This window comes from Poecilia reticulata, linkage group LG13 (genome assembly GCF_000633615.1).
Source record: "Poecilia reticulata strain Guanapo linkage group LG13, Guppy_female_1.0+MT, whole genome shotgun sequence".
Taxonomy (NCBI): Eukaryota; Metazoa; Chordata; class Actinopteri; order Cyprinodontiformes; family Poeciliidae; genus Poecilia; species Poecilia reticulata.
In genome coordinates this window covers 32,254,584-32,266,736 of record NC_024343.1, presented here as the reverse complement: position 1 = coordinate 32,266,736, position 12,153 = coordinate 32,254,584, and the positions used below count along the sequence as shown (strand labels likewise).

At 43.5% G+C, this 12,153-nt stretch overlaps 1 protein-coding gene across 6 annotated transcripts in view; it reads right to left on the bottom strand.

The window, feature by feature from the left end:
• The window catches only part of LOC103475218 (alpha-actinin-4), a 65,863-nt gene extending 54,227 nt beyond the window's left edge, over positions 1-11,636 (bottom strand). For 3 of the 6 annotated variants that reach the window (XM_017308292.1, XM_008426670.2, XM_008426669.2), the window contains exon 1: positions 11,216-11,338. In XM_017308292.1, coding sequence (XP_017163781.1) covers positions 11,216-11,338 — 123 coding nt within the window. Of the gene's footprint in view, positions 1-11,215 lie in introns of all 6 variants that reach the window. The other 3 variants (XM_017308293.1, XM_008426671.2, XM_008426668.2) reach the window with 2 other exon arrangements.
• Between the last annotated feature and the right edge of the window lie 517 nt (positions 11,637-12,153).

Sequence of the window (12,153 nt, the reverse complement as noted above, 5' to 3'; positions counted from 1 at the left end):
AGTAGAGCAGCAGGAACTCTCTGCTCTTTGTTTCAGCATCCAGTGAGGTTTCCCCATCTGGTCCATTAACACCAGGAGTGACACACGCAGTGATCCGTCGGCGTTTCGGGTCCGACGTGGAGGACTGGCCCACCGTTTGCTGCTGCGGCGGCTTCATTTAAAAGGCAGGAGAGGAGCTGAAAAACCACAGAAACCTCAGAGCCTTCCTTCCCCTTCCTGCCACCCAGACACGACCGCTCCACCCGACCGTCGCCCTTTATTCACCCAGATTCACAAAAGTTTAAAATTGGCAAAGAATTGTTTTTAAAAATGAAGGTTAAAAGGCTTAAATCAATATTAAAACCAAGATATTTTTCTCACCTGGACCTGAGTTGTTCTGATCCAGATGTGACTCTCCTAATCTTGAAGGACTTCTGGCACGTTTTTATTTAATCACAAACGTCTGTCTGCATCATCTCAGCAAACTTCTGACATTTTAGTCTTAAATTTGCTAATTCATGTCTTCATAATCATGAAAAACTATAGTTTTCTTGCACATTTTCAACTTTCTAGCATCAGAGTGAAAGTTTTTCTTGCAAATATGTGAAATAAATGTTTAATCTACTCATTTATCCATAATGACCCTAATCCTAACCTGCAGGGGGACATTATGATGCCTGGGAGTAAAGCTGCATGCATAATGTAAACAAACCGACTTTTAAAGGCTGCATCATGATAACACCGTCTTCCTTTGTTTATCCAGAACAATAATGTTCATGAATGTTTGGAAATGTTGAGCTGCTGCTTCGTTTAAGGGGTCTCACTGCATGTTTGTCGATTCTGGAGGAGCCTGAGGGTTTTTCAGAACCGAAGAGCTGAACGTCAGAGTTCCCCCAGAGAAAGCAGAGCAGACAGAAACCGACCCGTCCCACCAGATGATTCCTGAAAACAACCGAAGGCAGAACCAGAGAACCCGGTTCCCGTTTCTTTAACCGAGCGCATCGAGGGACAATCTGATGAGCTCCGAGGAACCCGACGGCTGGGAACGGCCGCTAAATATTTAACGTGGCTCCTCTGTGGCCTGAAACCAACACGAGCTCCACCGACACCCAGCGGGGCGGTTCTGAAGCAAACGGGCCTCAGTCGGGACTCAAGTCCTGCAGGACGATCCGGCTCTGCTGTCAGCGCAGACAAATACAGCAACGGCGTTCATCCACGCTTCGTAAAACGATAAATGTTCTCATCTCTGTGCATCTTTGCCCAGTTTCCAACCTGCTAAATGATTCAGGAGGAGAAATCAGAGACGGAGCCTGAATCAGGTCCGTTTGCTCCAGAACCGGCCGCCATGGCCCGGCTGGGTTCGGCTCAAAACACACCACAAGTTATCGATTAATCGATCGCTTAACGATTAATCGGATAAATAAAATGTCACATTCTGCAGATCTCTTTTTGTGCAAGAAATGCATAAAAAACGTAAAGAAACAAATTCCTTTTATTAAGCAACAAAAATAAATTTAATGAATAAAATGCAATAATATAGCATTAATTTACTGAACGCCTCATTTGTAACTAAGGATGCATCTGCAGTTAAAAAAGCTTCAACAACAAAGCTCAGCTCCTTATGTTTGACTTCACACAGTGCAGTGCTGATATATTGATAGAGATTAATCGATCAATAATTGGATGAAAAAGTTACGCAATACATTTTTTTTTACAGAATTTAAACTGGTGAAGCTGTTTATTTGTGCAGTTTGGCTTAATTACAGCTCTGAATGTTGTTCTTTCATCAATGGTCCTATTTTTGAGTCTGTATTCAAGTCAAGTTAACGATTAATCAGTTACTAAATTAGTTGACGATTATCTCAATAATCGATTAATCACAATTAATCATTTGAGCGTTCGGTTAAGTTATCGTTTTTCACCCAAAGACTGGGCACCAGAACCTCTGCAAGGATAAAAACGGTGCAGATGATGAATGAATGGAAAGATATCTAGTCTAAATAATAATACAGAGTCAAATGGCCTCTTGATGACAACTAAATGTTGTAGATTATAATCTGCATCACTTTTTTAGACTCCAAATGATAAACATTTTGAAATCCATGTCAGAAAAGTTCCTGAATGTAGGCTAAAACTGACCAGGAAGTGTTGGAAACCTCCTGCTTCTCAGCAGACAGAAACCCTGACAAGTTGTCGGTTTGATTCTGGTGTAATATCACAGCTCAGAGGTTTGGTGAGCTGAACCGCGGCTCCACAGCACAAGAGGCTTTACAGGCCGTTTCACCAACACGCCCTGAATGGAGAAGAACCCGTCTAGGTGTGGCCGTACGAGCAGCGCACCAGCCGACTCCGAGCTGCAGAACAGCAGCGTTACTCCAAAATATCAAACTCCCTTCAAAATCATTTCTGCTTCACTTTGGCTAAAAACACAGGAATAAGGAGAAATGATCTCCGCTTCAAGCAGGTTATTCTGAGTTGGCCGTTAAGCTTCACACCTCAGATGCGCTTGTTTGGCTTCGTGCCACTGGCGTTCCAGCAGCGGGATGTTTGGCGAAGCTAACCGCTGGAAGAGAGGCGACAGGAGGAAGAGAAGACGACGGACAGAGAACAGGCCCGTCTGGTTTGGTGCTGCTCAGGCGCTTCGTCTCGTTACTGTCGGGATAATTACTGCTTAAGACGGAGTAATGACACAGATCATTACAACTAAACATCACCATTACAACTCGCATGTTCTAATGGAGTCAGGCTGGCTGGACTGAACATCAACAATCAGCTGGTTTTTCTTCTTGATCAAACATTTCACCAAACATAACACGACAGTCAAAAAGACTCTGTTTGGGTTGTTTTCCCTCCTGACAGTCCTGTAGGTTTGGTCTGATTGGGGACAAAAGTTTCAACATCTGCTCCACCTCCAGCTGCTGTGGCTCTGAGTCAAACCAGCCTGTTCCCCTCCTGGCCTGTGGGGGCGCTGCACCAAGAACCACTGAAGGAAACGACACAAAAACCTCTGAAGACACTGAGAGCAACTTCCTTCTTCACCAGATGGAAACAAGATGGAGGATTTTAGCGGTTGGAGGATTTCTCTTTAGTCGTTAGCTTTAGTTAAGTCATAATTTCTCCCGTTAGCGCTAAGCTACCGCGTTTGTTTTGGTTGTATTTACCCAGAATGCCCTGCGATGTAGTCTACTTTCTGCTTTTGGAGCGGTCTCCAGTCCGCTTGGTGTTCACATTCAAACCGAACCAGAGTTCACTTCAACTGAAACCAGACCGAGGTTTGAAGGTGAACCGGAGTTAGCTTAGCATTCACTTCTCAAATGAACCGGACTTTGACTAGGCAAACGAACTGGAGTCGGATTAAAGCGGATCAAACAGGGCTGGAGGGAAACGGTTCTAGTTCCACCAGCCGATTATAGATTTCACTTATAATAAAACATGTTAGAGAAGAACTTGTACTTTTTTTTAATCTATATTAAGGAATTATTTACTTAACCAAGCTGTTGCACGTTGCTGAAAAGTTGCTTCCAAGTTAGTTTTTGCTTTTTTTTTTTCAAGTGTAATATTTGCACTAAAAACAATATTAAAATACTTGGTAAGATTTTGTGTTTTTGCAGTGAATTCCTACAGTGAAGCTGCTGAAGGTGCAAACGTGTAATTTTCCACCCTGAAGTCGTTAGCTGAGAATAAAAAGGATCAACTGCAGAAGTGGAAAGTGAAGTTGTTGCAGCCACATAAATTCATTAAAGCCTCATATAATCAGATCTGATCTCCATCTGCTTCGTCTCTCTGGACTGAACTCTGCAGCTCAGACCCGACTGAACGATCCGCTCGCTTCGTTTCTGCTCCAGAAAGCTGCACCTGCTAGCGTTTTCTAAAAACATGCAGCGTGATCGCGCCGAACAGGCCGACCTCACGCTGGAACCGAATCCGTCTCACAACGTCAGTCGATGTTTGCAGCTTAAAATATCATGTAAATATTAATGCATGTAGTTGTGGATCAGTTTTTCACACACGCTGCGTCTGTTTTTAACTTCTCCTTTAAACGAGCAGACACGCATGAAAACAAAAGCTGCGCTCAAAATATTTCACTGAACGCTTGCAGACAACAAACTGCTTCTCATTTCTGGAAAAGTGAAGTTTAAAATGCATTTTGGTGATTTAAATATAAATGGATGTTAAAACTGAGGAAGAAGTTAAACACAATGCTGGAGTTTGTTTAGCAGCGACGCTTCCCCCTCAACTTCTCGCCTGCTCATTTCAACAATGAGGTTTTTTCGGACATTTAGTTCTGCAATTCTGCGCCAAAACCCAAATCACACAAACGGTGCATAAATACATCCTCTCACGTCAAAGCAGCACCTTACAAACCGCCCTCACAGGGTGCCGAGCAACGTGTTAGGAGTGTGGGAAGGTCTATGTATAAGCTCTGAGGTGAGGCACCAAGCAGAGGTTTGGTGCCGAGCTCTGCTGCTCTCAGTCAGCTGCAGGACGACAGCGGCGCTACGAACAGCCGATTCCAAAAATAAAGAGCCCTGCAGAGCGGAGAGGCTCAGAATAGAGGCTGCAGATAGAAACGCCGAGCGCTTTCTGCAGCCATGGAGACGGACGAGAGATGCTGAGCCATCTCCAGACGAGATGCATCACTACGCTGTAAAACGCCGAGGCTAAAAATCACAGCGCTGCTGCAGCAGGAACGGCCGTTGGTGTGAAACATCTGTTGATAATCAAATAAAAAAGGATTTATTTACCACAGACTGCAGCACAAAAACAGGATGTGGATCATTAGATGAGTAACAGATGAATCTACTATTCTGACAATTAATCAATAAGTACAGACTATCATGGCAATTAATCCATCAAATATTCTGACAATCTATTTTGGAAAAGGATTAATCAATAAGTGTATAAACTGTTGATTAGTCAATTTTTTATATTGGTGGATTCTGCAGATGTTTCACTTGGACTTTAAAGCACAAAAAATAAAAATGCAAACAATTCTGTTTATTTCCATAGAATTTGATTCTGTTGTAGATCTGATCCCCGTTTTGGATCAACTGATAGAAAACGCTGCTTCACAGCAGGTTTTATTTTATCGTTTTACAGAAATTGAACCTGATGAAGCTAAAACTGCAACTTGAGGAGTTCAAAGTAAAACATATCTACAGGAATTCTTTGTATCTTGACGACAAAATGTTAATTTTTGGTTTTATTACTGCTCTCAATATGTTGTTCTTTTAGTAAATTTTCTTTTGTGAGTCTAAACTCCAGTCACTAAGTCAGTTGATTAATCGTTTCATCATGATTAATCGTTTCAGCCCATGCTACAAGCTCCTCGGTTTATTTCTCTGCATTAAAATAAAAAAGCTGCACACCTGGTTTCACTTTAAACCCAATCAAGCCTCCTCCTCTGCTGCCACGCCCAACCAAACATCCGTTTGTGTCGCTGCTTTCCAACAAAGCCCAAACTCTTCCCCAGGATTCAAGCAGGACGCGCCGACCAGAACGAGCTCGACATTCTTTACGCGCCGAGAAACTGACTGTGTACCGAAACAACAACAAAAAAAAAGAAATAAAACCGGAGTGGAAGCTAGCGGTGGAAGCTAACGGCCTCAGCAGGCCGCTGGCTGCCGACCAGCAGGAAATGCCGTTCGCTAATCCTGAGTGAACCATCAGATCGGCAGCTGATGCTCTGCAAACGGAGCTGAGTTCTGCAGCTTTTATGGGACCCAGACCCAATGCGAGCTCTGCTAGCCGTTCTCCTGCTGCCGTGCAGAACCAGGCCACCCCACCCCCCAGTTTCAGCCCGGACCCCCCACCCCCACCCCGCCGCCTCCGGCCCTGCAGCCCACCAAAGGAATGTTTCCTCTGAGCGAAGCCAGGGGCAGAACAGACACACAAAAGCAGGGGGAGCGGAGCGACATTCCTGCCTCCGTCGGCCCGGACCGGGGCGTTGCTCAGGCCAGCAGAACCCGGATCGGTCCGGAGGGCTTTCCCACAGCTGACCTGGAATCAGCTGGGGCCGCCGGCACCTCCAGCAGGGCAGATGTTTCCCAAACGCCCCACAGGACAAACAAAAACAAACGTTTTACTGAAAAGCTGCTTGTAAAGGAGAAGCAGGAGAAACTTACTGGGATTATTCATCCCAGTAACTGGGATTATTCATCCCAGCAGCAGACACTCAGGAACTCATCTGACATTTTGTTTGAGCAAAAACAAAAACCTGAACCAGTTTTCTCTTCTACAGCTCATCTGTTGCTGAATATTCAGAAAATCATCTCCAAATCTTTTACCATTTTCTAAAGATTTAGCAACTAAACTGCAAAAGACAAACGGATGCAGAGAAAATAACCTGGTTACAGGCAGCGTCTGCATTACAAGGACAAAATCTCACAGGAAACGTGAAAATAATTTAATACACTTAAAATGTGAAAACTAACTTATAACTTTCCAGCAAGACAGAGGAGCTTGTTTCAGTCAATAATTCCTTAATGTTGATAAAAAGTTCTTGTAATACTGGCAGATTATTTTACTCATTTAAAACGTGTCTGATTAGTGGATTAATCTGCTACTTTAAAACTATTTAAGAATAATCAACTTAAATCAAGCTGTGATATCTTGATGAAATGGTTTTTGTTAGTTTTGTCTCATTTGCAGTAGAAACTAAACCAAAATATTTGGTAAAATTTGGTGTTTTTACAGTAACAGTCTCTGCAATTGAAACATTTTGACTGAAATCAAGCAGGAAAAACGTTGAAACGTGAACAGCTTTACTTCCTCTAACGTTTAGAGAAGCAGCTCAGCCTGTTGCTTCCTGCACAGGAAGTAGATCTGGAGGTGTGAGAACAAGCAGGACGATCCATGCAGCTGCTGCATCCTGCAGGATCACACTTTAAAAAGCTCTTTCTGCCACGCCCTCTCCGCTGCATCATCGCTCACCATTAATTCGCATGGAGGCGACCTCAGCGGGCCGCGTGGCCTGCTGCAGCGGGCGGCGCTGTGGGGAACGGCCGCTCGTCCCGAGCCGAACGGGGAAAGCTTTCCACAGCGGGCGGCAAAAAGAACAAACAAACATTGTGTCTCGCAGCCCACCTCGCAAACAATGCATCAAAAATGAGAGCTTGGAGCGCGGAGAGGAGCGGAGCGGAGAGGAGGGGGAGGCAGGCAGGAAGCTGCTTCAGCAAACAGGATGGAGCCGCTCACAGTTACGGCTGGAGATCCTGGAGTTTGGGATCCTGCAGCTCCAAAACTCTGCAGCCCCATGAAATATGAAGCTCTGGGGTTGGAAACAAGGCTTCATTAATATCATCTACCTGAGCAAACGCCGATATGTTGCTGAAAAGTTATTTGCAAGTTAGTAAATTTGGAATGAGACAAAACTGATGTTTGCTGAAGAAATTAGACCAAAATTCTTTGTGCATGAAAACCTGAACACACTGTAAAAATACTAAATATCACAAAGCCTCATTTTTAATAAAATCCAGAGTGTTGTGCAGCAGGAAGCGTAGATGATGGGGCCCGGTAGCGCGACCTCTGACCCCGCTGGACCAGGAACGACTCAAGGCGATCAGAAAGCCAACATTTAGAAACATTTCCATCTCCCAGCGTTGGTAACAAATGTTTAAAAAGCGCAAACAGAGGTCAGAACATCGTTAGCTTATCTCGTCTCTCACTGCAGACGATAATCTGTCACTTTTTAATTCATTCACAGACGAGGGAGTCGGATTTAAAGACATTCTTTGAGATAACGTAGCAACTGTTGGATTATTTTCTGCAAATTTCTTCTTCTTTTTTTTTTGCTCTATATGCAAATAATGTTTTATTCAAGACCATCTTTGGGAAATCGGCGCCTCATTCAGCTGGGTTTCTGCGTGTCTCTCTCTCTCCTGATGGAGCAGACTGAGACACAGACAGTTCACACTTTACTGAGACATTTTGCACCGACTGGTTGTGATTTAGTCGCCTAAAACACTCAGGACTGACCAAGCTGCCCTGCAGACGGAGGAAAACACCGAACCAAGGGAGAAGATCCTCCAGGCCGACCATTTTCTCCCGTTTCACAGCAAAAGTTTGTCAAATTACAGTTAAATCTGAAACGATTAATCATTTCAATTATGATTAATCGATTACTGAAATAATCACCAGCTAATTTAGCATACAGACAAAAAAAAAAAGCAATTTTCTGATGAAACAGAGCTGTGATTAAGTCTGTAAATGATCTAAAAATTAATCTCCTACTAAGCATCTTCTGCATCCCAATTATTAATCGATTAATCAAAACGATAAACACTTTATTGATGTCAGAAGGATTTTTTAACTGCTGAAGCATCGTCCGCTAGAAACGATCAAATGTTTACTAAATGAATGCTGAGTTTGCATTTTAGGCAAAAAAATGTTTTTAACAACTGGAGCGGCAACTCGGATCTCCTTCCTGGGAATCAGTCAGAACCGGGACCGGCGTGCGGAAAACCCGGCGGTGGCACCGCGCTCCAATACGACATGTTGCAGCTTGTGGCGGCTCTTCGAGCAGCGATGGCAGAGGAGAGGAACAAAAAACAAAAACGGCTTAATGACATGTTTGTCAGGAGGGGGAGCTTCGCCTGTAATAAAGTGCAGCTAAGTGGACCCGGCTGGGCTCGGTTCTGCAGCTCCAGGCTGCTGGGAAACGTTGCTCAGGGAAACCTGAAAGTTGACAACTTGAGTTTGACCTTTTTGTGCCAGAAACAAAAAAAAACAAAACGTTCCCACACTCATCATGTTCGCCTCGTCTCTCAGTGTTTCAGGCAAATTCAAGAACTTTTCAAGGGAAGTTTTCAAACTTTCCCAGCAAGACGATCAATAAGTTACTGAGCCGTTAGGAATAATAAATATTATTCACATCCAAACAAACCATGTTAAGGTAAATGACCTTCCTGCTCAAATTAAATCCAAAACTTAATATGTAAAGAAAGCTGCAGAATAAAAAAAACATGCTCATGTTTTCTGGCTTTTAGCTAATTTAAATATTTTTGTTGATTCTAACCAACCTAAAAGAAAATTTACTCTGATTTGACTTCAAATAGCAAGAAAAGAAATAAACATCTGTCTTTTTATTTGACGTATGAAAATATCTGGTTTCAACTGTAAATATTTAACAAATTTAAGCCTTTCTGAAAACATTAATTACACTTTACTGCAAAGCTGTGCAGTCTGAACATCAAGCACCTTCCAAACCTTGAAAACACCTGATAGAAATTTAAGCACCTGTCTGAACCTCTGAGACTTTCCCTCCTTTAAACCCTGCGAGGAATTTGCTCAGTCGGTTTGAGCCGCAGGCTTCGCTCTGTTAATCATTTCTAAGGTGAGTTTTTCCTTCCTGACGACTGAATGAGTCTGTGCACAAACAACGCCCACCCAGTCCAGCTCAGGACGGGAATGTGTGGCAGCTAAAGTTAAAAAAAAAAACACACGTGAAGATGCTTGGCATGCCGTCACACCACCAAACAGGCATCCAGCCTATTTCAACAATGCATGGGGGAAACTCCCTTCTGAACATTAGCGTAAAAAAAACGTTTTAATGAGTTTAAGGTATGAGAACACGGAGGGGAAACAGCTCAGATACAGTTCAGGGTTCCTCCATTCTTGTGTTGTTGGAGTGAAATGAGCAGTTAAATGTCAGAAAACAGAAACTTTACGCCCAGCAGCAGCAGCAGCAGCAGCTCCGCTTCAGAAGAAAAACATTTCAGCCCAGTTTTAGATCCCAAAGTCTCCAAACCGAAGCAGCTTTGCAGGTACCTGCGCCTCAGTGGAGGCCGTTTCACACCTGGTTGAAGAATGTGGGCTGGATTAAACCCACCGTGGTTCAGACAGCGGCTGCAGGACAACAACAAGTCATTACACTGCGAAACTTTTCATTCTGTTCCGATTCAATCGTCTGGAATCGTCCAGTCAATGCAAGACTTCTTCAGGTTTTGTGGGTTTGGTTCTGGAACTGATCCAAAATGGTCCAGATTACCAACAAACATTCAAATAGGGCTGCAAGTAAAAATTATATTGGTAACAGATTATTCTACTGATTATTTAAAAGAATTGGCATGATATTAGAAATGCATTAAAAGATCCAAATAAACCAATAATTTAATTTGTTTTTAGTAAAATAAGCATTTTATTGGAAAAACCAAAGGATTCCCTTACAGTAAACTTGATTATTTGTATCCAAGGATCCATCTGCAGCTAAAAACAGAATATAAAATTATAATTGAACAGCAAAAGGAGACTTTTTTTTACAGAATTTGGACCAAGTGAAGCTAAAGGAGTTATGGGTTGAACATGTTTACAAACAAATGTTTCTTTTTTAAAATCTTATTTGTAAAATGTATAATTTTCGTGCAGTTTTTGTTGCTTAGTTTCTGCTGTGTGTTATTTCAGTGAAAGGCCTTTTTGAGTCAGTTTATGGTTAACTGGTGACTAAATTAGTTGCCTTTTATTTCAACCAATCTGGATTTGCTCAATGTTTGAATCTTTCTTTAGAAGGAATGTCTCAGATTTAAAAAATAAAATAAAAGTTTGTTGTACACAATATAAGTGGGTCCAACATCAAACACTTTCTGAAGCTTCAGCAATAAAAAGTTTTAAGGATTTAAGAAAAAAAATCAACCAAGAGTTGAAGCAGTGGTATAAAACCAATTAAACTTTTAAAAACTGAGATTTACGTTTTATAAAGAGACTAAAACTTAAATTTTTGGGTCTAAAATGGTCCAGATTGGGTTTTACCAGATTAAAGTAATTCAGAATGAGAACTATAACTGATTTAAGGTGGTGAAACGGTCCATTTGGCGGGTTCGGTTTGATTCCACCAACTGGTATCGGTCGGATCCTCCAGGAACTCGACGAACAGCGGAACCAGGCTGGAGCCAGCGGAACCGGCGGAACCAGGCTGGAGCCAGCGGAACCAGGCTGGAGCCAGCGGAACCAGGCTGGAGCCAGCGGAACCGGCCGCCCTCCACACAAACCCCGCCTGATGTGCCATCATCAGGCCGAACAGCTCCGCACAACCTCAGCTTCGGTTCTACCAACAGTCCGGGTCCGTTTCCGCTCAGAGAGACGCGAAAAGAAGAGCAACGGAATGGAAATTGGGTTTTCTAAAAGAGTGAAACCTCTTTAAATCTCACAGAACCAGGCTTTCACCGAGGCCCGTGTTCGGTCTCTGACCCCCACACGTCCATTTTCTTTCAGCTGGGCCCCGCGACTCGGGCTGCCTTACCTTCCGCTGCTGCTTCTCCCAGGCCGGGTCCAGCAGCAGGTCCCGGTCCCAGTCGTTCTCCTGCTCCATGTAGGTCTGAACCCCGCCGGCAGACTGGTTGTTGGAGGCGTGATAATCTACCATGTCAGAAATACAGAAAACCTCAGCGCTTCGCGGAGAAACTGTCACAGGTTCGAAAAATAAAAAACAAAAACCCGGCGGAGGGACGGGGAGAGAGAGAAAAAAGCCCAAATCAAAGAGGTGAGGGCGGGGAGGGAAAACCGAGGAAACGGTCCGTGTTCGTCCAGCCGTGGAGGCTCTTTAGCGTAATCAGTCTCCGGTGTGTGCAGTCAGAAGATCCCGCTGCTGCTGCTGAGAAGAAAAGCTCTCAGTGAAACGGTGTGGCTGCTGGGAGGAGGAGGAGGAGGAGGAACCGGCCGCTCCTTCTGCCTCAACTCACTCCGCCATTACGGTTGGAGCACTTCCGGTTACGCCCTTCAAAGTAAAGCTCAGCCAGCCGCCACCGAAATCACCAAAGCAGAGTCGTTTGGAAAAAGAAAAAGAACTGGTTTAGAGCAGTAGAGTCCAAATTGCGGCTCGGGGGCCATTTGCGGCTCTCTGAAGGATTTTCTGTGGCCCCTGACCTCAGTGGAAGCACATGTGGTTGATGCAGATGGGCACTTATCCCAAATATATCCCAAATTTCCAGAGTTATTTATTGCTAATTCAGAATCATTCCTTAGTATCAAAACCAGTAATAAACATATTAGAGAAATAATCCAGAGGAACACCTTTAGCAAACCTGCTTCTATATTTTTTTGGAACAATCTTTATTCAGATATTGATTGGGAACAAACATGGTTATTGCCAAGAAAGTTTTTTATCTCAAACAAAGTACGTGAGGTATCTCTTAAAATTTTGCACAGGTGTTACCCTGTAAATTCAATACTGAGAAAATA